Genomic DNA, 25,062 nt, shown 5'->3' with positions numbered 1-25,062 from the left:
GGGCATCACTCTTTTCGGGTCTTCTCTCGTCTCCTTTGCTTTCGTCCCAGCCCGGGCTTCCAACCTGCCCTTCCTGCTGTCTTTTCTTCCTCAGCAAATGACCACACCACTATTTCAGTTGCTCAGGTCAAAAACCTTGGAAAATAGTGCTTGACCCTCTGTATTTTTACCCTTTACCTTCAAAGTATATCCATTATCCCAGCCACTCTCTCTTTTTGTAAATTGTCTTTTATTGATTATGCTATTAGGGTTGTCCCAATTTTCCCCCTTTGCCCCATCTCCACCCAGCACCCCGCCTCCCTCAGGCAATCCCCACACCACTGTTCATGTCCCTGGGTCATGTGTGGAAGTTCTTTGGCTGCTCCGTTTGCTACACTGGACATTACCTTCACGTGCACATCCCAGGCTAAGCCACCAGGTGGATGCTGCAGTGGTCTCCTAAGGGTTGCCCTGCTTCAGCCTTCACCCACTCTCCACTCCCACTGGCACCACACAACCTAGTCTCAAAAACCAGAGCTGTCTTTCTTACAAAGTCAAGTCACGTGATGTCACCTACCTGCTCTAAACCCACCCATGGTCTTCCTCCTCGATCCATTTTATTAAGTAAAAGGCCGGAATGCTGATCTGATCCCCGCTCCATTACCTCTCCAACCTCACTTCTCCCCTTTTTCCTCCCTTGGCTCACTCGACTCCCGCCACACTGACTGACCTCCACTGCTTCAGGACACGTGACCTTGTGTGCGCCTCCGCTCATCACAGGGCAGCTCCAGAGTCACGGCTCCGCTCACTGTCTGCGGCGGGAAGGCATTCCCCACCCACTGTGGTCGGAGTGGTAGCCGCCCCGCCCACCCCAGTCTCTCCTGCCCAGTTGCCCTTTTCCCTTAGAGCACTTGCCATCCGACATCTGTTTACATTTGCTGATCATCTGCTGCATTTTATTTATTGTTCTACTTACAGTGCCTGGCATCCAGTAGGTGCCCAGGACATACTTATGCAACAAATAAGAAAAAGTGCAAGAAAGATATTTCTGATTAAGACTTTTAATCTTTATTAGTTCTTTTCAAATGCCATCACTTTATGCCTTTCCATGGGGTCAAGATAATTTTTTTTCCTGTTTGAGGCTGAGATTTTATATTTAGTGTAAAACAACAGAATCTGGATTGAGCTATAGATTCTTGCTTTTATTTTTTTAAAGCAAACATCTACTTTTTAAAAAATTTTACATGGGAATGAGGTGCAATGGGCACAAAGCCAGACAGAAAAGCAGTCAATTGTATAAGTGGTTATTAGCTAAAAAACTAAATAGTTCATAAATATTACTTCTTGTCCAGTAGAGTATATGATTCCTGGAATAGTGCCACTTGAAAGCCTAGGAACCTAAATAATAATAACAACAACAACAACAACAACAACAACAACAACAGTATAGAATGTTTATGTGAATACGCACTTTCTTGTTTCAGGTTCCAGACTATTTAAATACAACATTACTACACCCAGTGAGTCTACAGACCACTCCAACCACACCATCTAATGAGAGGCGGCCAGCCTTGCCCGGCAATCATCCAGGTACTGGAGATGCTATCATTTGCATAAGGAAAAATTATGAGAATAAATGAGTCTGCCGGAGATTTATTGGTCATTGGAAATAAACATATAGAGGAAAAATTAGAGGAGTGTATTTGCGTTTTTCAGTTCCATGAAGTAAACTCAGGAAAAACACCATTAAGACTGACATTAGGAAGTTGTAAAAAAGGCTCGCATTGTGCTGAATATTGAATTTTGAGCACCGAGGGAAAATGAACCTTTAGTTGAAGTTTGAAATCATTTTGTTATAGAGGTTTGCTGCACATGGGAGTGGTATTAGAACACCAGTGTATTTGTTTTTGGTTGTCAGTGTCTGTCAGGATCTTGTGTTTGAAATCTGAATCATAAAGAGGATACTAATTGTGCATATTTCCTCAAAAAGCACAATGTGTGTTTACTACCTTTATTTTCTTTTTTGCCTAAAGCCATGACAAAGAATGATCTCCAGCCACCCAATTACTTCGAGGTAATGGAGTTTGATCCCTTAGCTCCTGCCGTCACTACAGAGTAAGTCATTTACATCGTGATTAACTTATTTTTTGTCTTGGTTCCCTGTGGTAGCAGAGCTAACAGGGCCTGCCTATACATTTAGCTTGGTTTAGGTCTTGGCACAAATTGATGACCTTATTAAAAATGACTTATGAGGTTTTGTGGAAGCTGTTGCTCTTAATGGTCTTACCATTCTTGGCCTTGTGAGTGAAAAATAAAAAGGCTGGGGCTGCACATTAAGAAATCACCGGAACCGTCATGTGCATTAATGGACTCCTCGTAGATGCCCCGGCAGAAAGGCAGGTTCTGCCCAGCCCGAGAAAGGCACTAGTCAGTGATTAACGACACAGCAACACCACATGGGTGGGATATTTTAGCTATTCTTTGACTCCTGATCCCCAAAAATCTCATGTAAGAACTTGTTTTCAGTTTTTACTACATATGACTATAACATGCTTAAAATAGATTAATAAAGTATTAGCGTAAAAATAAGTTGAAATCCTTAAAGCACTGTTATTTTATGAGTTCCTATTAGTCAAGTGTATATATCTATTTCTGAGATGGTAGGTTCATTAGAGCTTTAATATACTGTGACTGACTGAAGGTTACCCCCCAAATCGTTAAAAATGATGAAGCAAGTTTATGGAAATCACTGTTCAGAAACTGGCAGCCTGCAGGCAGTATCTTTGCCGACAGCTGTGTTTTGTTGAACCTGTGCAGAATTTAAAATAATGCGTTTTAAAATTAATTACCAGCAGTTATGCACCGGGACATTTAAAAAAAAAGACAACAAAACTTGGACCTCTGGATGTTTTTAGATGCCAGGACTGCATTTTTACATGCTAGCCATAGGCTGGGGCTGAGGAGTGGCTGCCTCCTTAAGATTAGGCGGGTTCTGCCGTCCACCAGGCCCCCTCCACTAGGCCCCTCCACCCGTTTATCTGACTCCTTGGCACTGTGTAGGCATTTGAGGTTTCGACGCCTGGTTTAAACCCTGTGTACCAATCCATTTAGGAATAATTAATGGATAAATCTTAATAGGCTTAGGTGCTCATTAAGTATTTTTTCCTAACAGGATTTGAAATTTCCCTGGGTCCTTCTGCCTGATAAAATATCACTGAATGTATTAGTGTTTAAGGAATTAGAAATTGGTTAAAGTACATATGCTGTCCAGAAACTGTTTTTTGTGGGGTTTTTATCTCAGTTTCTGTTATGCAAATAGGAACTGGGAAACCTGATTAAATTCTAGTTACTTAGGAGACTGTTATAAGTACGTATGACAGTGCAACAGGTATTAAAGGTGAGACGCAGTTAAAAGCTGGAGAAGTGAGGCTTAGGAATTCTGTAGTTCTTCCTTTCTCCAGGGGTAAGGGTATCTCCATTCCTTTAAAAGTCTCATGAAATCCAAGGAACTTCTCAGGAGAAGCCCAAAGTCTTGCAGAGAACTCTTGAGATTTTCCCATTACTGGTTGTCCATGAACCCCAGGTTAAGAATTTCCGAACAATAAAATATTTATGAGGATATGTACATACACACACACACACACACACACACACGATTCATTCAACAAATGCACTGAACATTGACAACAGTGAAGGCCTAATTTATCACGTTGAACAAGAGACGCGCTCCCTGTCCCCGTGGAGGTTAAATCTAGTGTGGAGGCAGACATTAAATCGGCAGGCAAACATGTATTTACAATATGTATCAATGGTATGAAATAATATAGTTTCTTGATATCATGTATAACAGGAAGAACTAATTTACATGAGCATTAGAGAAAGCTTAATGAAGTGACATTAAAGTTGAGAGCTGTAATTGTTTTTGGAGTCAAGTGACAAGTTTGGGAATCAGTGTTGGAGGCCCAGGCAACAGCTGGTACAAGGGCTCTGGGAAGAGGTTTGGCACCTTCAAGGGAATGGAAAAGCCACAGCCAAGAGCAGAGAGAGCAACAGGGAACCTATTAGCAGCAAATGTGAAATTTGCAACTGGAAACCAAAGAGAAGGGAGTGCACAACTGTGATGAACATCACTGACAGGGCAAGGAAAATGAGGATTGAAAACTAGATGATGGATTACATAAGAGGAAATTGTTTGTGATTTTAGTAACAGCCACGTTGATGGATGGATGGGGACAGAGGCCAAACGTCAGCGCACTGATAAGTAAGAGTGGAGTAGCAACAGTAAGTGCAGATGACACTAGAAACTGTAACACAAAGGGATGCTGGAAAGTGGTCTGGCAGCCAGAGGGTCACTGACAGGGGATGGAGGACAGTACTGTTGATGCTGGAGCATCTGTGAATGCTCAGGGGTAAGACTCAGTAGTCAGGGAGAGGTTCGAGATTCAGTTACAGAAGGGGGACAACCAAAGGAAGTTCCGTGTTTGAGAAGCCAGGGTTAGATGGGGTCACAGTAGATGATGATGCAGATGAAAATAAAGACTCAGTGATGGGAAGAGGAGGAAGTTTCCAAAATCAAGGCATTTAATTAAGAAGTGAGGTTTCTGACTCACTGATAGGGATATCAGAGACTTGAAAGTGAAGGAGGTTGAAACAGTTGAGGGAAACTTAATACCATCTGGACTATGCTGGGGCCTCAAGCTGTTGATGAGCGAGGCTTCACAGTGCTGTGATTTTTATGAGATTTTTCTTCAGCTATGTATTACTGTATCATGAATGTAATGTTTATAGACATATTTTCCAGCCACAGACATAAGACATATATAAAGAACTGTATGAAAGATGTCACACAAAAATTATTATATATAAAGTACAAAGATGACTGAAGCTAAAGGTGGCTCAGGAGGTTGGACTGTAAAAACACATGTTAAATAGGCTGTACTCAGTATATTTTTAAAATGTTTTTTTTTAATTCGAACATTTATTCATGAAGTCATTTTTCTATTTATTATATTTATTGCATTTAAATTTGGGGGGAAATTGACAATCTATTTAAGGACAAATGAGGCTAACCTTTCTTTTTTTTGAGAACTGTTAGGTATCTATATATTTTCTTTTTTTTTTTTTTAATGTTTTGAAACCAGGGAAAGGTGAACAATTTTCCCTTTTTTTTGTTTTTGCAGAGACAAAAGTTTTTATTCACTTTCCAAGAGTGGAAAGGGGCATTGTGTAGAGAGATACACCAACCTCATTTTCTTTTAAGCAGAAGCAAACTGTCTAGATTTTAGCCATATTTTTCATTAAATCACAATTAAAATGAATTGATTATACAATATATGTATTTTAAAGATGCACAGGAATTGCACCTAGGATCTAAGAAAGTTTTAGTGTAAGACTTAGGGCATAAATTTTTGTTTTTATTCACTTATACAGCCTGAACAGCTAAGGGCAGCTGAGTTTTAGTTAAAGTTAAAAGCCAAAATAGTCCTTTGGAACTGATATGTAACCCTTTTGCCATGATGGCTTGTTTGTTTCAGAGCTACCTATGAAGAAATTGATGCTCCTCACCACAAAGGCACTCAAAATCACAGTGACTGTTGAGGTAAAGACTTCCACTTACACAACCTTCGTTCCACATTCTATGTGATTTCAGTGTAATTATCACTTTCTCTCTTTAGTATTTACATTTTGTAAGGGCCACCTGAATCTCTGACACTGTGATGAGTGAAATGTTGTTATACAGGTTCCTCCAAATCAAATGAACTATTTGCTCACCAATGAAATACATTCTCTGTGACCTTGTTAACTAAAAATAATAAATTTTGGAAATGCAGAAGTTTGTTTATATGTAGAAATATTAATGCCAACAAAAACAGATGATCAACAAAAACTCTTTAGCCCTGGAATCAGACATTTATCTTTTATGTGCAGCTAATGCTTGTAAACTGGGACTGGGAGAAACCAGTCACTGTTATCCCAGAGGCCTGGATTGTTCCTATTTGCTATACTAGTCATCCCATTTATTTATTAAAAAATGCATGGCCACTAATAGTCTATTAACCTTATTCCCCTCACCAACCCCCACAATGAAGATAGTACATTCCTGTTTTTCCTCTATTAATATGTGGATCTCTTGTTATCAAGGAATGGGGAAAGACAAGGAAAGTAGGGGGTGGCTGACTATGTTCTGTTTGTTCCAGGTGAAAGTGAATGACCAGCTCACTAACTGCATTAGAAGTAACAACTCTCTAAAAGGTAGACCCTGTCCAGCTTTGAGGCCCAGAAGACAAGACCTACCCACACAGCAAAACCATGGTGGCGCATTTCTCCTCTGCAATAGTGAGAGTTAAACAGAAGAGTAACAGTTCATGCTCTATCTCATAAGAACTTGGTTTTAACATATACTCACTTAAAACTTAAACAGGAGAAAAATTCATTGTGCGGAGGCCAACCAGGTTAACTGGAACATCTTACTGTTTCACAGGCTTTCCTACCTTCAGAAATCATCTCATGGCTGTGATGAGAGTAGATGAATACTTTTTATTACAAAATATTTCTGAATAGATGTAAGCATGAAATGTGAGACTAAATATACTATTCAAGAATAGTGAGTGCCTTCATTTAACTGAAGTTAAATATAAAAGTCTATTTGCACTTCTTTATAAATAATATTCTTGTTTAGAATTATGAATTGTAAAAAAACCTTAATATTGTAGTTTATATTTCAGGTACCCTGAAGAAGTCACCAAACGCTACATCGAGTTGCCTTTAAATACGATTCTTTATAATACTAAATGTTCTCTTTTTTCTTTTTTACTGCAATTCAGTATTTCTATTTGGAACAAAGACCACTGGAAAATATTCAGAATAAATTATACATTCATTTATGTCATAAATTACAATGAAAAATTACTATTAAAACAAATTAATACATCTTTTTACAGAGTTTGTTCATTACGGAACTTCTGATGTCAGGAATCTCCACGTTTCCCACACTTACATTTCAGCATTAGGGGACTCGGAACTATCACATGAAATATTAGAAGCCTAATAGGTATTTGCATTTTCATGATACCAAAATTTCAAATTATTCAGTACTTTGAATGTATATTGCCCTAGATCTTAAAGGAAAAACAGTCGCATCTGAAATCAAAATATAATCTTTGGACAAACCGTTAGGACTTAATGATTCCTCTTCCATTTTGACTTTTTAAAATAGTGACTATGTACAATGGGGGGGAAAGTAGGAACCAACTGTTTTAGAGATACAGTCAGAAGTTCTGACCTACAGCCTCAGACAACACTAGGCATTAAAAAAATTATTGCTAACAAGTATGAAGTTCTAATCATTTGGAAGGGGACCAATGAATTAAGCTGAACCATCAAGTCCATGCCTACATATTCATGAAACAAAGCAGTTTCTTTTTAATACTGCTTAACGAAATATGGTTTTGAACAGTCATACATTCTAACTAGGCATGTGGATTCCTTATGATAAAAAGATGAACCTGTTCTCTATTTTAAGTAGGGCAAATCTGTCAGGGAAAAAAATCACTACATATTTAAAATAGCATAAAGTATCATGGAATATATTATTGTAGAATGTTTCTCTTCTGAGAAGACAAGATACATGATTTTTCAAAAATCACAAACTTGAAGCAGGACTTAGTTGCTGACTTCCATTATAGCCTGGAAGTGGCAACGTGTGACCCTCCTTCGCTTCAAAAAATGTGTAAGAAAGAGTGATGAGATCAACGTTCACCATTCTTGGATCCTCAGCAAATTCAGGATCGATGTAGAAAAACACTGGCATATCTACTTCTTCTTGTGGATTAAGCCGTTGTTCTTCGAAACAGAAGCACTAGAAGTTATAGAAAGGTATTTGTTTATTAATATTTCCATTCTGTTGTAATAGAAACGAATGGTGCATTTCTTGGCTTTCATAAGCATACTGTTAAACATAATCTTTAAGTTCTCTGACGGGAAAACAGCACAGTATCTTTTCATTTCAGAATGAGTTCTGCTTTAAGGGTTGAGAACCAACAAATTCCAATCTCAGGGCAGATTTCCATTTGGTTTGGCTCTAAACCTCTACACAGCTGCTATAAGCAATGAAAAAAAAAACAGTTTGAGGTTTAGAAGAAGGGAGTTTTCAGAAATCACTACCTACTAAAACACTGCAGTAAATGTAGTACTACACAGTTTTTTTGTACTTTTATGATATTCTATTGTTTGCATTTATTCATACCTGTATTTTATTGAAATACTGTCCAGCTTCAAATGGTACAACGTTGTATGTAGAAATCCCAATTACTGGTTTGTCAGTAGGGTTCTTAGCTTTATAAAACGCCAGTGCAGTCTCTCCAGGCACTACCTGTTTTTAAAAATACATATAGACTGTCAGTATTTAAAATCTCAATTAGTCCTATTATTTTTCCTAACCATCAGACCATAATACCTAATCTAAACTAATGTTACGAGTCAGCAAAATAGTGATTACTATCCATGAACGTCTGATTTTTTACATTTTTCAAACTTGTAGATATCAGTGAAGAACCAAGGTTCAACTACGCATAATTACACATTGTCCTCTTATATATCTGAAGTCTTTAAGCAATGATCTGTAAATTAATTTAAAATGCTTTCAAAGACATCACTACTCAAACCTAATTTCTTAACACTTATTCCTAAATATCATTATGACTGACTAAAAATTCTTTGCAAAGGGTTACCAACATTAAACTTAGGTTACAGAGTAAATTAAACTCATAACCAGAGAAAAACTGACTGAACAGAATTTTTATTTAACCAAAAAGCACTAATAATTTTTGAGAGAAAAATAAAGTTGTAAGGCTTAAAAAATCAATTTCTGTCACTTGTTATTAATCCAGCCACTGATACCTTATTTACTACTATATGATTGGAACCAATATTCAAAATCATAACCTAAAAAATCCTCCATCGATGAAGAGACTCAACCATGTTTATTTACTAACCTGGGAAAGCACTAATAAGGGTTTTCCAGTAAGAATTACAATTAAGCTTTGCTGGTTATTCCTCAAGTCAAGAAAGAATTTCAGTAAACCCTCCCGAATTCCAGCTCGTTAAGATTTTAGGAAACCTTCTAGGTATAGTCTTGCTGACGTAGAACATGACTAGTATGGTTACTTCAAAGGTCCTCAAAATTTATATTTTAAGAAACAGGGAGACTTTTGATGTAAATTAGTAAACTTTTTTTTTCAAGATTTCAAAAAAGATTTTATTTTTAGACAGAGGGGAAGAGAGGGAGAAACAGAAGGAGAGAAACATCAATGTGTGGTTGCCTCTCTCACACCCCCAATGGGGACCTGGCCCACAACCCAGATACGTGCCCCGACTGGGAATCAAACCCATGACCCTTTGGTTCGCAGGCTGGCACTCAATCCACTGAGCCACACCAGCCAGGGCTTACTTTTCTATTATAAGCAATAATTTTCAACATTTTTTCTATGCAATAATTTATACTTGAGGAAAAGTTTAACTATATGACAGCTACTGCTCTAAAGATCAGTACAGACTGGAGAACTTTTCAGTGAACTCTTAGTATGATTCTCATAAAAACACGAGCTTTTCCACTGTTCCAAACTGCCTTTTACTATATAGTACCATGTAACTGAAAAGTTAAAGTATGTTCTGTTCATTACCTGTAGGGCGCTATCAAAAAATAATCTGTGGAAATAAAGTTACAGTAATGTAGTCTGTCAGTATTCTGAAATGATAATTTAGATCAGTGTTTCCTAAACTGAAACAGTTTAGGTGATGAAAAATTTCTACACGGAAAATCTTTTTTACACCAAAACACTCACATATATTTCCGTTTGCTGAGGCCTAAAGTTCCACTGGAGACTCGCATGCACGTCTGCATTGAAGGTGACTTTAATGATACGATCCTTGACGGGCACCATGTTTTCAATCTGGTCTGACCCATGACCTGCTGTGACTGACCCTCCAAGTCCCGTTGTCTAGGAAAAAAAAAGTGTAACAGGTTAAATATTTTTAGGTGCCGATGACCTATTTATTGGATAGAAACATTTTAAAAACTGTTTAGAAGCTAAGTTTATATATATCACTGACCGTTTCCTATGAACATGTCAATGATTTAACCACTTTGGGTATGTCAAGGAAGCCTGTATTTGTTAAAGTCTTTTTTTATCTGTAATCTCTTGGTTATGTGATATCAAAAATGAGTTATTTAGAAGACAGCAGACTTTGCACTGGTAGTACAGCTCAGAATATTTAGCTTTTCATTAAACTTATTTTCCTTTACTGCTAGTACTTCATATCAGCTAGTATTAATAGAAATAAAATGTACCCACGATCCTGTCACTTCAGTAAAACTATTCAAATAATTCCATTTTTCACATTCCTATGTGGTCCTTAGTGAAGCTTCAGTTCTGCAGTCCACTTTTCTCAAGTAGCAGAAGTATTTGCCTATGTTGGTAAATGTTTTTGTCATTTTTTTGTCATTATTTTGGGTACAGTACAGCTTTTACAGTCATCCATCAGTTAAGAGAACTTGATCCCTCTGGCTGCTGAATCAACTAATCATAAGGCACCAGAATAATCTGTGTATGACACTTCTTCCCTATCTTCACTGTCATTATTTCCTTTATCATCAGAGATGCTTTAAAAAAGAATCTTACTTCCAGGGCCATCATTCTTCTGATGCATGAGGTTGCCAGAATTCTGGTCTCCGGATTAATCTGTTACTATACTAGGAAAAAAATACCAAATTTGAGGCTAGGGGAAGACTCACAGCAAAATATAATCATCACTATCTTCTGCTTGTTACACAAGTCAGCTAGCTTCACTTGACTGCCATGCAACATTATCAAATTACATTATACCCCGGAAATATGCATCAGAGGGCAAACCTTTATTTATCCTTCATAGATAAGTATATTCTTCTGCCCAAGAGGGCTATGATGCTTAAGTTTTAAAATATAACTTCTTTTCCTGAGGAATGTGTGTCACTTGAATATAGATCCCTTAATGTATTCTCTCTGACAGGCAGTCTTGAAATATAGACTGTTTAAATTTATAGTCTAATAATTAGATAAATTAAACAGGAACAGGAAAGGGCACTGAAAAGGAAGTATGTCCTAGTCTCTAGTCTAGCTCTGCTACTAACAAACTCCAAGAACTAAATACATCTTACTTTCTTTGTGCTCCACATTTCGTATTCATAAAATGAGGTTACTGTGTTAAGTAGTTTATATAATCCCTTATTTTTGCCTCTAAAGTTCTGATTCCAGAAGGGAAAGAGATGCTCTTTTGGAAATGTCACTATTTAACACCAAACTGTGATTTAAGTTTAAGATCACAAATTACAACTTCTTCCCTTTCTGCCTTGCACACACCTGCACAAAATATTGTCATTTACTCAGTTTGGGGTGGGATTTCTCAGTCTTGGCACTAATGACATTTTGGGTTGGATAATTTTTTTTTTGAGTGGTGACGTCATCTGTCCTGTTCAATGTTAGATGTTGAGAAGCATCCCTAGCCTCCACCCACCAGGTACCAGTAGCACCCTCCCTTACCTTCAGGTGTGACAATCAAAAAATGTTTCTGGGCATTACTAAACACTCCCTGAGGAATAAAATCGACCTCCCCGTCCCCACGAGGTGTGTGGAGATCTAGGAGTATACTGTTTTCGATTCAGTTCCACTTATTTCACCAGCTGGTAGTTCGGGGATTCGAGCTTGTCTGAGGCTGGCCACTGATGAAAACTAATTCACGTTCTCCACTCATCCTCTAGATATCAAGCAACTGCACTTTCCCTCACATCAATGCTGATATTGGGAGACTGAAAAGTCTTTTTGACTTGTTTCAGTCATCATAAAAAATGCGCCCTGGCTGGGTGCTAAGTTGGTTGCAGCGCAGTCCTGGACTCCAAAAGGTTGCAGGTTCCACCCCCAGGCAGTACAGGAGACAACAGATCAATGCTTCTCTCTCCAAATCAATAAACACATCCTATAAAGGCAAGTTAATGTCCATAAACTCAGGGGAAGTAAGCCTGGCATTAACAACAGCAAAATCAAAGATTCTGAGGACTCTAAAATATTACTAACGCCTGACTCCCACTCCAAAACCTTCTCATTTAATTGGACAGGGACATGGCCTGGGTTTCAGGATTTTAAAAAGTTCCCCAGGTGACTCCCACATACAACAAAGATTGGAAATGACTCTCAAACACTGATGAACCTGGTATGTGGCTCTCACTTATAGCATGTTTTTTAAACAAATTTCTGGGCCCTACCCAGACCTAATCAGAGTCTCTGGGGGCAGGAGAGCCCTGACATTTTAAGCTTCACTGGTGATCCTAATGCCCAGCCAAAGCAGCAAATTACTACTTCAGAAATAGGTGAGGTTTGACTTTGCCAATGGTTATCAAAAAACCAGTTTGCATCAAAATCAGCTGGAGAACTTATCAAACTACAAATTACTGGGCCCTGCCCCCAGAGTTCGTGATTCAGAAGTTCAGGAGCTGGGCCCAAGATTTTGCACTCAAGTTTCCAGGTGACGTTGAGGTGCTGGTCCGCAGGACCACACTTTGAGAACGATTTAGTTACTGATCTAAAAGGGAGCCCAGGGCATGCACATTACAGCTCAAACACCCAATTCAGGTCCCTTGGTATAGATAAAAAGCTACTCTCAGGGTAAGCACAAGTAACACTTACGGTCCCATACCCAGGGTTAACCTTCGCACATAAACTATGCGGTTCACAGAATGAACATATTAATATAATTACACTTTAAAAACGGGCGCGTGTGTAAGCAGCAGAGAGTAAGGCAGCTTGCTGGATTTAAGCGCAGAGGCGGCGGACACTTCTGATGAGGTGTACGTCAGAGGTCGAGCGCTTTCCCCGGTACCTAAGTACGATCACTGTAGGGGAGTGGGTTCTATTTAAAGCTTTGCAGCTAACTTTTTTGGTGACCTTGGACAAGTCACCTTTCTGAGCCCGCTTCCTCTCTGGGTGATCATTTCGGACGTCCCTTCCAACGTGACACCGCCCAGTGGACAGCACCGGCCCCTACCTGGCAATAGAGCCGATACAGGGGTACGGCGGCGTAGGACGCCCCCAGCATGCCCACGGCGGTCGCGGCCACGTACGTGAGGACGGTCTTGTTCCGCCGCCGCCATTCCTCCTCCTGAGCGCGCGTGTAAGGGTTCGAGCTCTTCGGCCGCCGGGGCGGCTGCACCACCAAGTCTCGGGTCAGGCTTGGGCGCCTCCATGTTCCGAGCTGCCTCAGTCCCCTCTCAGCACCTTCTGTCCCACTCCTCCCTGGCTTGAGACACTGCTCTACCCCGGCAAAGCTGGTCGGACGCCCAGCAGGACTCCGGCGCCAGCCACAAAATGCAAAGCCTCTCCAAGCCGGACGCCAGAGCCCTCCCATAGCGCCCGGAAAGAACGCGCGCCTGTAACGCACGAGGTAAGATCTCGCGAGGCCTGCCCTATCCCGCGATATCTGAGTTGAGCCTGCTGCTACCTAGGCTACCAGGCTCCTCGGGAGTCTGTGCCTGTATTGGAGCTACGGCGGCCGGGTTGCCAGGTTACGGGTAAGTTCGCGTTTTGCTTTATGAGTGTTGCACCCAGTTTGCTTCGCTCTAGTACCTCACTTATAGGAAAACGTCTTACGTGCCACCGCGTGCATCCGCACATCACTCGGGTTAGCGTCCCTGATCTTCCTAACCTCCATCAGCCTTTGTCTCTTCGTAGCGGCCCCCAGCGGCCGCTGTCCCGCGGTGCTTTTACCTGGGGTACTCGGCCCGCTCTGGACCTGGGCTCAAGGATCACCCGTCTTAGGGAGCCTGCCTTGATGACTAACCACTCGAACACTCACATGCATTTTCTCAGTCCCCGGGAATCGGCTTCCACTGCTCCGACGCCCCTTAACTTCTTGCCCAGTGAAATTACCTGGGGCGCAGTAATTACCTTGTGGAGCGGGAGAGACGCTGTTCACCTGAAGTTTGTTGGGAGGAGAATGATCAGGCTATGAGGCTCATTTAAGGAAGGATTGAAGAAAAGGGTGGGGGGTGTTCGTCTTGGAAAAGAAACGTGTGAGGGATGTGATAGCCTTCTGTTATCCCACGGGAGAAACTAGAACCCGAGGGAGACAGCATAGCTGACTTTGCTGTAATGAAAGAACTGCAAAGTAGCGGTTAAGAGCTCAGGTTCAGACGTTAGGTCTGGATATATACCTGGGTGTTTACTATGGCCTCGTGAACTTCAGCCAGTTACTTCACCTAAGACTTATGACCTTAGTTGTAAAATGGGAATTATAACAGTGCGATTATCCGTGTAAAGTGATTTTCACAGTGCCCGAAGCATAGTAAAAAAAACAGTAAATGGTAGGCTTTCTTTCTGATGAGGAGAGCTGCCTGAGAAGTGAAATAACTGTCATTCAACAGTTACCGTTTTTTGTCGTGTCTAATACACGCTTTTTTTTGCCCAAATTTTTGACGTAAAAATAAGGATAAGCATTATACATGGGTATAATGATTATACACTATGAGCATACTAATCCCGTGTATAATGCGCATAGGCACGTGAGTGAGCATTATACACGGCGAAATTTCACTCTGGCTGTGGGCTAGACCCTGTTCAACTTCTGGAGGCTACAGTATAGAAAAAGTCCAACAAGATCACTTCTGTTATGGAGAGTTCTTTCTTCTGATGACTCAGGAGATAATCAAGTAAGAGATACATAAATAAGGTGATTTCACGTAATCTGCACAATGAAGACAATGGGATAATAGTGCGATTTTATTATTTTTCCTCTTAAAAATTTTATTTTTGAGGCACTTTATGCTGCTCATTTTGAGAGAGAGGAACATGCTGCCTGAGGCAACTCACTCATGCTGCCTTCTTGGCTCTCACTCGGCTCGGTGGCTATTGGTCGAGGTTAGCGCGGCTGGTGGAGGGGCTAGTTCCCAGGGAGGCTGGTGTGATCTCAAGGCGCAGGCTGCAGCACTCAGGGTGGGGTCTCGCAACCGAGGCAGCTGGAGTTCTCCGTTGCCTCTCTTTGATAATAGTGTGATTTTAAATGATGAGGAGGAAGAGTAGTAAAGTCAAGTCTTACTGAAGATGTGACCTTTGAGCCTAGGCCTGAATGATAAGGAGCAGCCTATACAATGACAATTCCAAGTCAGGCAAGCCCCCAGAGGCAAGGCAAAAAGGGGACAAAAGAGAGGCCAATGCTAAGTACCTAGTGAGCAGGGAGGACAGTGGTTAGGAAATGGGGTCAAAGAGGGTATACAGGGGCCAAATTATACAGAGGCTTGTTCGCCCTACCCAAAGGTTTGCATTCTGTTCTAAAATTAATAGGAAGCTGTTGGTGAATTTGCAGCGTACAAGTGATCCGATCTGATTCATATTTTTATTGTTTATGTTGTGCAGACTGGATTAAAGGGAAGGGAGGGGCAAAAGTGGAAGTAGGCAATTGCAGTAGTCCAGGTGAGTGATGATGGTCACCTTGAGTGAGTAATTGATTAACTTGTGGTCTCAAGGCCAGAAAATGGCAAAGCCAGTCAAATCCAAGCACCTTCTAAGTCTTTTCTACTTTGGCACAAAAATCTCAAAATTCTTTGATTCTACAGATTCGTTTGTACTTTTTTATGTGAATGTTTGAAAATCTTTTTCATCTTTTCTCCCTTAGTTCTTATACCAGATTGTCAGCTCTTGCAGGACAAGATCTGTCACATTTTAAATTTCTTACAGCATGGACTCAAATAACCCCGTGCAAATGTTACTGTCACCCGAAGCAAGAGTAGGTTCTCTCCAACATTCCTCAGGCAACCCTTTCATGTAGCAACAGGTAGCAGTGCATGTAAATGTCAGTCGTAGTGTCTTTGTCTTGGATTCTATTATTTTATCTTGCTTTGTAATTGCAAATGAAACTCGTCCTTTCCAAGGTACAGTAAGCTTGATGGCGAAAAAGTGGTGTTGGCTGCAATTCTTGTGAGTCGGAGTCTGCTTGTGATGATGCATAAGTCATTATGATAGTTGGTGCTAGATAATGGAATCTGCCTCGAGGGGAGTGGGAGCAGGCAGGGCCAGGCTAGCACAGCCCTGTTCTGCAGGTAGAGGAGTTGATTAGGGACTTAAAATGTCAGGGGCCTCACTGCAGTTTCAGATTTGGCGCCTTTAACTTGTAATGCCCTTCTTCAGCCATAGATAATGAATCCTGGTTATCTCTGATCATGTCCAATTTATATAGTATGTACAGTAGGTTGTTATTTTGTATACAAATCATTTTGGGTTTGGGGAGCAAGAGAAACAGTAAAGGTGGAAAAGAAAGAAAAAATAAATTTTGATAGTCACATGTTTTCTCATCTGATTTCAGACTTTCTAAAGACTTAAAGGATTATCAAGATGTGTTATTTTTAAAATTTGGCATTTACTTTTTGGCATTTTTAATGGATAATCAAAATTGTAATTTAAATCTGAATGTGTTAGTCACTAAACTGTATTTAACTGTTTGTCTAATAAAGTTGCTGAGTTCATTTAGCAATGTGAAATACCTAAGAATCTAGCAGTACAAACAACTGTTTATTTGGTAGTTATATGTTGCAAGATTTTCCTTGTACCTAAAAGTGGAAGAGTAATGTATTTGAATAATAGTAAGAACAAATGAACTCTTGTTTGCTTGAGACTAGGCTGGATCATCACTGTTTTCCAATCTGGTTAGTTCATACTACTAGCATACAGTTGCCTCAGTGAGTCTTGATACCCTATTTTCTTATTCCTGGCATCTTCCTTTAAGTCACATGTTTCAGGGGCTACTCCATTTTAAAGGTTTTGGATAAGTTTACATGATTGATAGATAAGATGAAATGAAACCAGAAACCATTCATCAGTAAAAGGCATTTGTTTTTTTCAAGTGATGTCTGTCGAGACCAGGGCCAGCTCCATGGGTGTGTGACCTGTGCAGTTGCACAGACCTGACTTTTCAAAGGGCCCCCAACTTAGTTGGGTCTCGTACTTTGATGCTCTGCTGTCACTGTCTTGAAATAGTTTTTTCTTTTTTAAACAGGAGCCTTGAATTTTTATTTTGTACTGGCCCAGTATACATATTATGTCCCAAACAAAGTCACCAACAGGCATTCTGACATAATGCAGGCTGATGCACAGTCAGCCTATCTGAATAGCAGAGGTTAAAGCTAAGAGATAACGCCAAAGGCAAATTCAGGTCTTCTGCAAATAGTTAGGTTGTATGAAATAAGATCAAGCAAAAATCCAAACTCCTTTCTATGACCCTTAAGACCGCACTTAATCTAGACCCTGCCTGCCTCTCTAAGGTTACCTCCGATCCATCTCTGTATTCACACGCTCCAGCCACGCTTCTGGCTGTGCTGTAGACACCCCAGATTCACGTTGCTGCCTTGAGACCTTGTCTCTGCTGGGAATGCTTTATGCGTCAGTTTCTCCCCTGGCTGAAACACCACTACTCAGTCTAAATTAGCACTCCTCTGTCTAGTCAGATTTGATCGCATCATGTTTTGGTATCTGCAAGTTAGTTCACTTTGCTGTTTCCTTTTTTTTATTGTTCTTCTCCCGACACTAGAATGTAAATACTGCAAAAGCAGGGGCTTTGGATCGTTCAGCGTAGTAACTCAAGCACGTGGCCCAGTGCCTGCACATGATTGTTCTGAGTGTCTGGTGGGTGAGTGCGTGAGTGTGGCAAGAAGGGAGCCAGATAGTCTAAGGAAACTTCCAAGAACAGTGAGCTGTTGCTCTGATGAAGATCTCATGTTTCAAAAGGTCTAGGGCTCCTTTGAAGCTCTCTGATGTGTCCCGCAGGACTGGGCTGTGTGTTACAGGCAGATGCTACGTGTCCAGCCCAGGACACAGGAGCAGCATTCCCGAATTGTTTGGATTCCTGAACGGGAAAAAATGCACTAGTGGCTGGAAAATTCCCCGTGGGTACAGAATGAAGGAGATAGTAACAGAGCCCTTTGATCTTTTATAATTCGACTTCTTGAGACTTTAGAATCATTTTTTAAAAATCGAGTGAAGTCTAGACCAGGAGAGGGAGTTATTCCTGATTTTTGCCAATGTTCTTAAAAACTGTAGGGTTATATAAATAGCTGATGCTATCTTGAAGAATCTCTGATGTGACAGAGTGTACACATTACTAGTTTCTAAACACTTATTTTTTGTCTCTTCAAGTATAATTCTGAATGTATAGGCCTAACTTTATACAAGTAATATTTACATTTTTAATATTATTTTCAGTGAGTCTATAAATAGTGTGTATTTCTAATTTGTCCCTCACAGGATCCACACAGATTATCTGTTGGGTAGCAGCACCTCATGCCCTCGTCCTCTCTTGAACCGACCCTAGTGTAAAGTTTTACTACACGGGGACTCTTTTTCCTCCCCTCAAGTTCCTCCCGAGAGACCTGACTGTAGGCTACCCCCTTCCATTCATGGGCCAGACCAGAGGTTTTAAAAAGAAATTCAAAAAGAAAATACTCCACTTGTAGGGAAAAGAACAACTGGGGGACTTGTTTAATAAACCCAGAATAAAGAGTTTTTTAAAAAATTTTATTTTCCTCTTTTTTCTTTTATTTAACTTATCAGGATGACACTGGTTAACAAAATTGTACAGGTTTCAGGTGCACAACTCCACAACACATCATCTGTACACTGTCCTGGGTGTTCCCAGCACGCCAAGTCAGGTCTCTGTCCATCGCCACTTAAAGTTTTATCAGTAAAAACTTTTTGATTTTTATTTATCAATAAGATTTTTGTTGAGCCAAAAAGAACCTGTAGAGGTCATTTTATGAATGATCTTGTCATTCTGCACATGAAGAAACGGCAGCAAAGTCTGGGCTACTTGGCAGCAGAAGTGGAACTCAAACTCAGGTGTCTTAGCTTTCAGAACAGTGCTCTTCCTGGTGCAATGCTCGTGCGCTTGCTTCTTCTTTTTTCAATGAAAGGTAACTGTTTATTACTGAAGAAGAGACGAATGTATACAAGTCCAGATTCTTTTTCCTCATGCACTACTTTTGTAATGAAGTTCCATATATCAACTTTGAAGGTATTTACAAGGATAAATATTTTTAAACATTTAACCATTTCCTGTGTGGTGGCATTTTTAAAAACAATAGAAATCATATACTTAAACTAAATAAATTCTTATAGTTTACAAGAAGCTTAGAACATTATATTAACAGAAGACAATATATTGCACTACAAAATATTATAAAAGTGATACAATTTTGTGGCTCTAAATGTTTAATTGCTTACTTTGAACAAATCAGTGTATTAAAAAAATCAACAGAAAAAATCAGGACAGGTGTGGCTTTAAGTTGTTTTTTTTTGTATCTGCTTCATTCTTTCACATCATCTCCAACTAGCTAATGTGCATAAGTGACTACTGTAGAAGCCTGGGTATCCCTCCACACAAGTAAAGGAATGTTTGTTTCCAAGGCATTCTACGCTCCACTGGCAGAACCTGGGGTAACACAGAATGTATTTTCATGCTCAGATGCTTCGCATTAGTGTGTGTGTTCTGAGACAAGAAGGTCCACATCAAACAGCCACTGCACCAGGGCTACGCTGGCCATATCTCCCCAAGGAATACCTCGATGTCCATGGAGCAAAGCCGTTTTGAACCGCCTCACAGCCCCAATTTCCTGTCCTGGGTCATTCGGGTTCTCATCGTGGTCTCCAATGGGAACCTCACCAGCCGGAGTCCTCAGACAGTCATAACCCTCTCTGGTGCAAAGATTCCCGGTGCAGAGAGCGTGCTGATCATTCCTGGCGACAGCGGGGTTTTAACTTCGCTAGCGAACGTTGCGCTGGTGAGGGCGTGTGCAGGGCTCTGAACACCAGCACCAGCAGCCTGTCACTGGGCTCCCCGCAGTGCGCTTTCAGATATGGAGCCAGCGGCAAGGAGAATTTCAAAGTGTCCTTTCTTTTTAAACAGAATGATTTCAGGTGAAATTAACATTAAATACTGGAATTAATTCTTCCATTTATTCATTAGCATTGTGATTTATCCTTTCTGTAAACCCTTTGCTCACATATTAGTAGGCTCTGTCAAGGATAACAAGATACAAGCCAAGGTCAAACTGTCACTTTTAACAGAAAGATTTTTTTAAAAAAATTTTAACTTTATTAAGGTATAATTGATTTATAACAAGCAACATGTATTTAAAGTGAAACAGTCTAGTAAGTTTTGACATGTGCATTCATTTGTAAAACCATCACTGTTGCCTACTGTTCTTAAGAAGAAACAGACTCAGAAAAGCTCACGGGTCCAGTTGGGGCCCAGGTGTATCCGATGTCAGGGCCCACGCTCCAGTTCCCTGGCCTGGATTCTAGCTGGGAAGCAGCCACGGCGAGGGGAAAGTGCACATGTCCCTGACTCTAGGCTAGCTGCCGGTTTCTTTAGTAACAGGGCTGTGCTAAATAGTCCTAAAATCATTTTTAGCTTTAAGTTTGTATATTACATTCATATTTCTTATGCAGAGATGGTGAATCTCTGTTCAAATGTTTTTTTAATCAAATGCAATCACTATTCTCTGTAATTTTCCTAGTGGAGCTATAAGAGTCATTAAAACAATTTTTTTTGGGTAGGAAAATATTGAAGAAGTTCGTGGAGTACTACGAGTCAGAGTAATCTGGGATCTGCAGGAAGTCCCTCAAAGTAGTTGGAGAGACAACAGGAATTTCTGTTTTCTCCAACAGTGTGTTGTATAATTATTCTGCAGACGTTCTGACTATGAACTTCTTAGCCCTGTGCGCACAAGAGACATCTTCCTCAATCTTTTGTTATTATTATGTGCTTTTTAAGGTTACTCATGGTGGAAGCTCTAATAGTTACCTAGAGCTTACCTGTCGTCTTCACTTCTGTCAGAAAATGCTGATTTCATATAGGTGTAGATGTTGATAATGAGATAGTTGTATTCCTATACTTATATCTATTTATATACAGAACTATCTTTACATTCCGCAGACAACTATGAGCAATGACTAAAATGACAGAGCCTAAAATAGTTGAAAATATATCTAACATCTACACGTAAATGTATGTAATGTTTTCATGCAAATTTTAAAGCAAATTTGACTGTTCGGAAACATGATTATTTGTTTTCTGCTTCCCCAGTCTTAGGAAAAGAAGAAATTAGACTCTTCGTCAAGATTTCCATTTACACGACCGTTAAATGCAAGACTGCTGTGGTGAGACCATGAATAAGAATACATCTGCTACAGTGCCATCGGGTCTACTCGAAAAGTAATTGTTAAATTCAATTTACTGTGCTCTGGACTGTAACAGTTTGAAATACGTGCAGTATTAATGAATATTCGGTGGAAAGTTTTATGCAGCTAACAACCTGTGATAGTCTAGGGTAGCAGTAATGAGAAGTTTATCAGAAATCACCTCTCGATGTAAATGAATGTGTAGGGCAAATTCTGCATTCTCTTGGAATTATTTTTTGAGATTGCTTTATAAAAATTGATCTAACTTTTGAATATCTAAAATATGTTGATGATTTCAGTATAACATAATATTAATTTTGCTGAGTAACAAACTGCCCCCCAAGTGCCTTAAAAATGCAAGCTTTTATTCTTTCCTATGATTTTGTGATTTATTCTTCTGGTCTGCACTAAATGATGTAGGATGGCCCCTCCACAAAAAGGTAGCATATTGTATATACTGTGTTGACCTCGCCTTTTTTTTTTAACTTAAAATTATATCCTGATGATCACTTCATATCAGATTATACAGATCTTCCTTGTACCTTGTTATAATTGTATAGTATTTTAGCATGTGGATGTACCATAGTTTATTCAGTCACTACTTTACTGATGGACATTTGAATTTTTGCTGAAATGAATAACCTAGCATCAAAGTCATTTCATATTTTTTGCCAGAGCATCTTTGGTATAGGTTATAGCATTTTGTATTTCTACCAACAGCGTACAAGAGAACCTCTTTCCCCCCAGCCTCATCATCAGAGTATGTTGTTGAAGTTCCACAGTTATGTCAATCCAGTAGGTGAATAGCATTAGCTCTGCCTAGTTTTAACTTGTAATTTTTTTATTACAATTAAAGTTGAGCAGCAGAACTATCTTTAATAGCAAAAAAAGTAATATAAATCCTTTACAATAGGGGAATTTAAAAATAGGGTCCTCCCAGCGATACCGTGTTGACAGTAGATACTCTGTTGGGATTAGAAAAAGAGGGACCCTCTACTGAGACAATAGTATATGCTGGAGACTATGTGGGTTCCCACCAAAGGAAATTCACATTTAGAAATGACTGGAGGTGCCTCATGAGATACCTCATTTCTCTCCTTTCTCACTTCCCCTTATGGGCTTCCTTCCTTTATGCCCCTATAACCTAAGATCCCATCAGAAATGGTCAAGGCTCTGAAATCCATGGCAGTAGAACCTTCTGGACTCAGTCCTTTCCTTCTTAAGCTATAAACAGATAGGCCTTCGGACGCTAGAGCTGAATTCAATATAATGCAACCCTAAATGATTTCTTTCTTCACTTTTTATCATCTAAATTTGAGTACAAGTTTTCTTAAAGACATAGAGCAGGTCCTCAAAGAACATCATTTTGTTCAACATCATTTTGTTATGACGTTGATGAGATGCTGTAGGAACTCTTGTTTATATCCACTAACCCATGGTAAGATTGGCTTCATTATATATTGTTTTCATTCAAGTCCCAGAACCTGTCAGTGATGTTTAGTGAGGACTTAACTGTAGTTGGAATTTCTGTGGCAGAAACTAAGAAAGCTTTTTCTAAAAGCTATGATCATCTGTAAAATATGAAGTAAATAATTGTTTTGTTAATAGCTTCAGTTCATTGATATGTTTGAAGAGAGCTGGAAGTCCTGTGTTCAACAGTGGCTTTAATACACCGGTGAAGCGGATCTCCTGCCACATTTTGCCTCTGGAGTAAGACGGACTGGTGCGTGTTGCCGTCCTCCAGTTTGGCACAGTTCACCACAGGCCACCAGCTCAGCCTTTCCAGGTTTTCCTTCCTTTACAAAAATGAGGGCAATAATCTTAGGAATTTTATAAATGCTAAATTGAATGGCATAACATATGTGTATTATTTAGCACAATACCCAGCACAGAATAAATAACTAGGCAGCCCTAAACCTTATGTCAAACTTATTAACCAGTAAAAGTAAATGCTGTGTCCAAAGTGTTCAAAACCTAATTTGGGAGTGTAGGGCTCACAGAATTCTTTTGACAAGCTCTTCTTTTCTGATGGCATTGCTCTTACGTCTGGCAGAAACTACAGCTAGAGCAGGTGCTTTGTTTGTACCAGGAAGATAATCTTTCCCAATTAGAAGGATATTTTTTGGCAACACAAATGGAGGTGATATTTATTTTGTTTTAAATAGCCATGCACTTGTCTTTTAAAGTCACTTACCTAACTCATGGAAGTATTTATACTGGAATTCTTCAGTGTAGTCTAAAAAATCAGTAAAAGTAGATTGTTTTAGTCACCTCTAATACATTTTGAAATGTACCTCAGTTTATCTCAGTAATATTTTTAAAATATTTTTCTTTGTTCTCCAAAGAAGTAAGCACTATTGCTATAATTTCTTTTATGGTCTGGTTGTTTCGTAAAGAAAATTAAAAATACAGGTAAGAAAATCCATTGCTTTTGTTTCATGACACTTAAAAACGTAGTTACTAATATATACTGAGGACTCTGAGTTATCTAGATCTAAGAATTTGATTTAACACATGCTTTAAAGAAAAGTAGGATCTCTAGGCTAACCTGTGAATGCTAATTTCCTTTATCTTAGGGACCCTGCCTTTCAGATGATTACAGTTACCAAGGAAACAGGCCTTGGTCTGAAGATCCTAGGAGGAATTAACCGGAATGAAGGTCCCTTTGTGTATATTCAGGAAATTATTCCTGGTGGAGACTGTTGTAAGGTAAAAATGAAAAAACAAACAAACAAACCCCTTCACCAAAAAAACAAAACCACTAATGATGAGGTTCGTTTTCTAGCTCATCAGTGTATTTTTAGTATGAGCCCAATGCCCACTGTGACCATTTCTCAGTGAAAGATACCAAGAAATTGAAAAATAGACTTGTACCCTCAAAGACCTTAAACCTAAGAAGTGAGTATAAAATAAATGTGAACATAACAGACTTCGGGCTCTAATTAAAGGTTGTATCTTTTTAATTGTTATAAGCTGTTCAACTCTTATCCTATTTTTGGTTGAGAAATTGTATTTGGAGACATGTTCTCTATCCACTTCCCTGAGTATGGATTAAGTTGGGTCACTTAAACTTGAACTGTATTAGTATAGCCTCTCCTAAACATAAAACAAAATAAAAACACTCAGAAATTAAATTCACTCATTTCTGAATTTAGAGTAATTCTTTTTGAGTTTGCTAATTATATTACTAGTTGTTCACATGAAAAATTAGATTTAGAATTAAAACTAGAAAATATCCTTTTTTAGGAATTACCAGGCTGGCCAAAAAGTACATTTGTTTTTTTTCTGTAAGATGGCTCTAGTAGCACTTAGTTGTTTTTAACTTCATTTGAAACAATTTTGTTAGATTGTATTGTGACACTGTCATATCATGGTGCATTTTTAAAAAAACTTCCCAAAACTGATAAATTTTTGTGTAGTCATTTTAATATAGAAGATGGAAGAAAATATGCAACATATTTGGCATATTATGCTGTATTATTTCAAGAAAGGTAAAAATGCAATGAAACATATGAAAAAAGGTACATACAGTGTGTGGAGAAGGTGCTGTGACTGATCAAGTGTGTCAGCAGTGGTTTGCAAAGTTTCATGCTGGAGATTTCTTGCTGGACAGTCCTCCATGGTTGGGTAGACCAGTTGAAGTTGATGGTGATCAAACTGAGATATTAACTGAGAACAGTCAACATTATACCACACAGGAGATAATAGGCATAAAATATGCAAATCAATAAAGTTATTGGTGAAAATGAAAAATATGTCTTTTATTTTATAGAAAAAACCATATGAACTTTTTGGCCAACCCAATAGAAGGTCTTATTCTTCTCTTCCATGT

General features: G+C 39.3%; 3 protein-coding genes across 5 annotated transcripts in view; 2 read left to right on the top strand and 1 right to left on the bottom strand.

The window, feature by feature from the left end:
* The window catches only part of TOM1L1 (target of myb1 like 1 membrane trafficking protein), a 45,928-nt gene extending 38,715 nt beyond the window's left edge, over window positions 1-7,213 (top strand). For both annotated transcript variants that reach the window (XM_036033715.1, XM_028520966.2), the window contains 4 exons: window positions 1,464-1,569; window positions 2,013-2,094; window positions 5,514-5,578; window positions 6,177-7,213. In XM_036033715.1, coding sequence (XP_035889608.1) covers window positions 1,464-1,569; window positions 2,013-2,094; window positions 5,514-5,577 — 252 coding nt within the window. In that variant the 3' untranslated portion in view covers window position 5,578; window positions 6,177-7,213. The remainder of the gene's footprint in view (window positions 1-1,463; window positions 1,570-2,012; window positions 2,095-5,513; window positions 5,579-6,176) is intronic.
* LOC114503409 (cytochrome c oxidase assembly protein COX11, mitochondrial) lies at window positions 6,844-13,466 on the bottom strand. The gene is made up of 4 exons (XM_028520967.2): window positions 13,054-13,466; window positions 9,822-9,977; window positions 8,225-8,350; window positions 6,844-7,837 (listed from the first exon to the last, which is right to left on the bottom strand). The coding sequence occupies exons 1-4, from the start codon at window positions 13,411-13,413 to the stop codon at window positions 7,622-7,624; spliced, it is 858 nt and encodes a 285-aa protein (XP_028376768.1). The 5' UTR covers window positions 13,414-13,466; the 3' UTR covers window positions 6,844-7,621.
* Window positions 13,467-13,486: 20 nt separating this feature from the next.
* Window positions 13,487-25,062, top strand: part of STXBP4 (syntaxin binding protein 4) — a 135,638-nt gene continuing 124,062 nt past the window's right edge. The window contains exons 1-4 of one of the 2 annotated variants that reach the window (XM_036033714.1): window positions 13,487-13,576; window positions 20,607-20,683; window positions 21,136-21,264; window positions 23,807-23,939. In XM_036033714.1, the coding sequence (XP_035889607.1) occupies window positions 21,194-21,264; window positions 23,807-23,939 (204 nt within the window). In that variant the 5' untranslated portion in view covers window positions 13,487-13,576; window positions 20,607-20,683; window positions 21,136-21,193. Of the gene's footprint in view, window positions 13,581-20,606; window positions 20,684-21,135; window positions 21,265-23,806; window positions 23,940-25,062 lie in introns of both variants that reach the window. The other variant, XM_036033713.1, reaches the window with a different exon arrangement.

The sequence above is a fragment of the Phyllostomus discolor genome, chromosome 8 (genome assembly GCF_004126475.2).
Source record: "Phyllostomus discolor isolate MPI-MPIP mPhyDis1 chromosome 8, mPhyDis1.pri.v3, whole genome shotgun sequence".
NCBI lineage: Eukaryota > Metazoa > Chordata > Mammalia > Chiroptera > Phyllostomidae > Phyllostomus > Phyllostomus discolor.
This window is presented reverse-complemented; position numbering and strand designations above follow the sequence as displayed.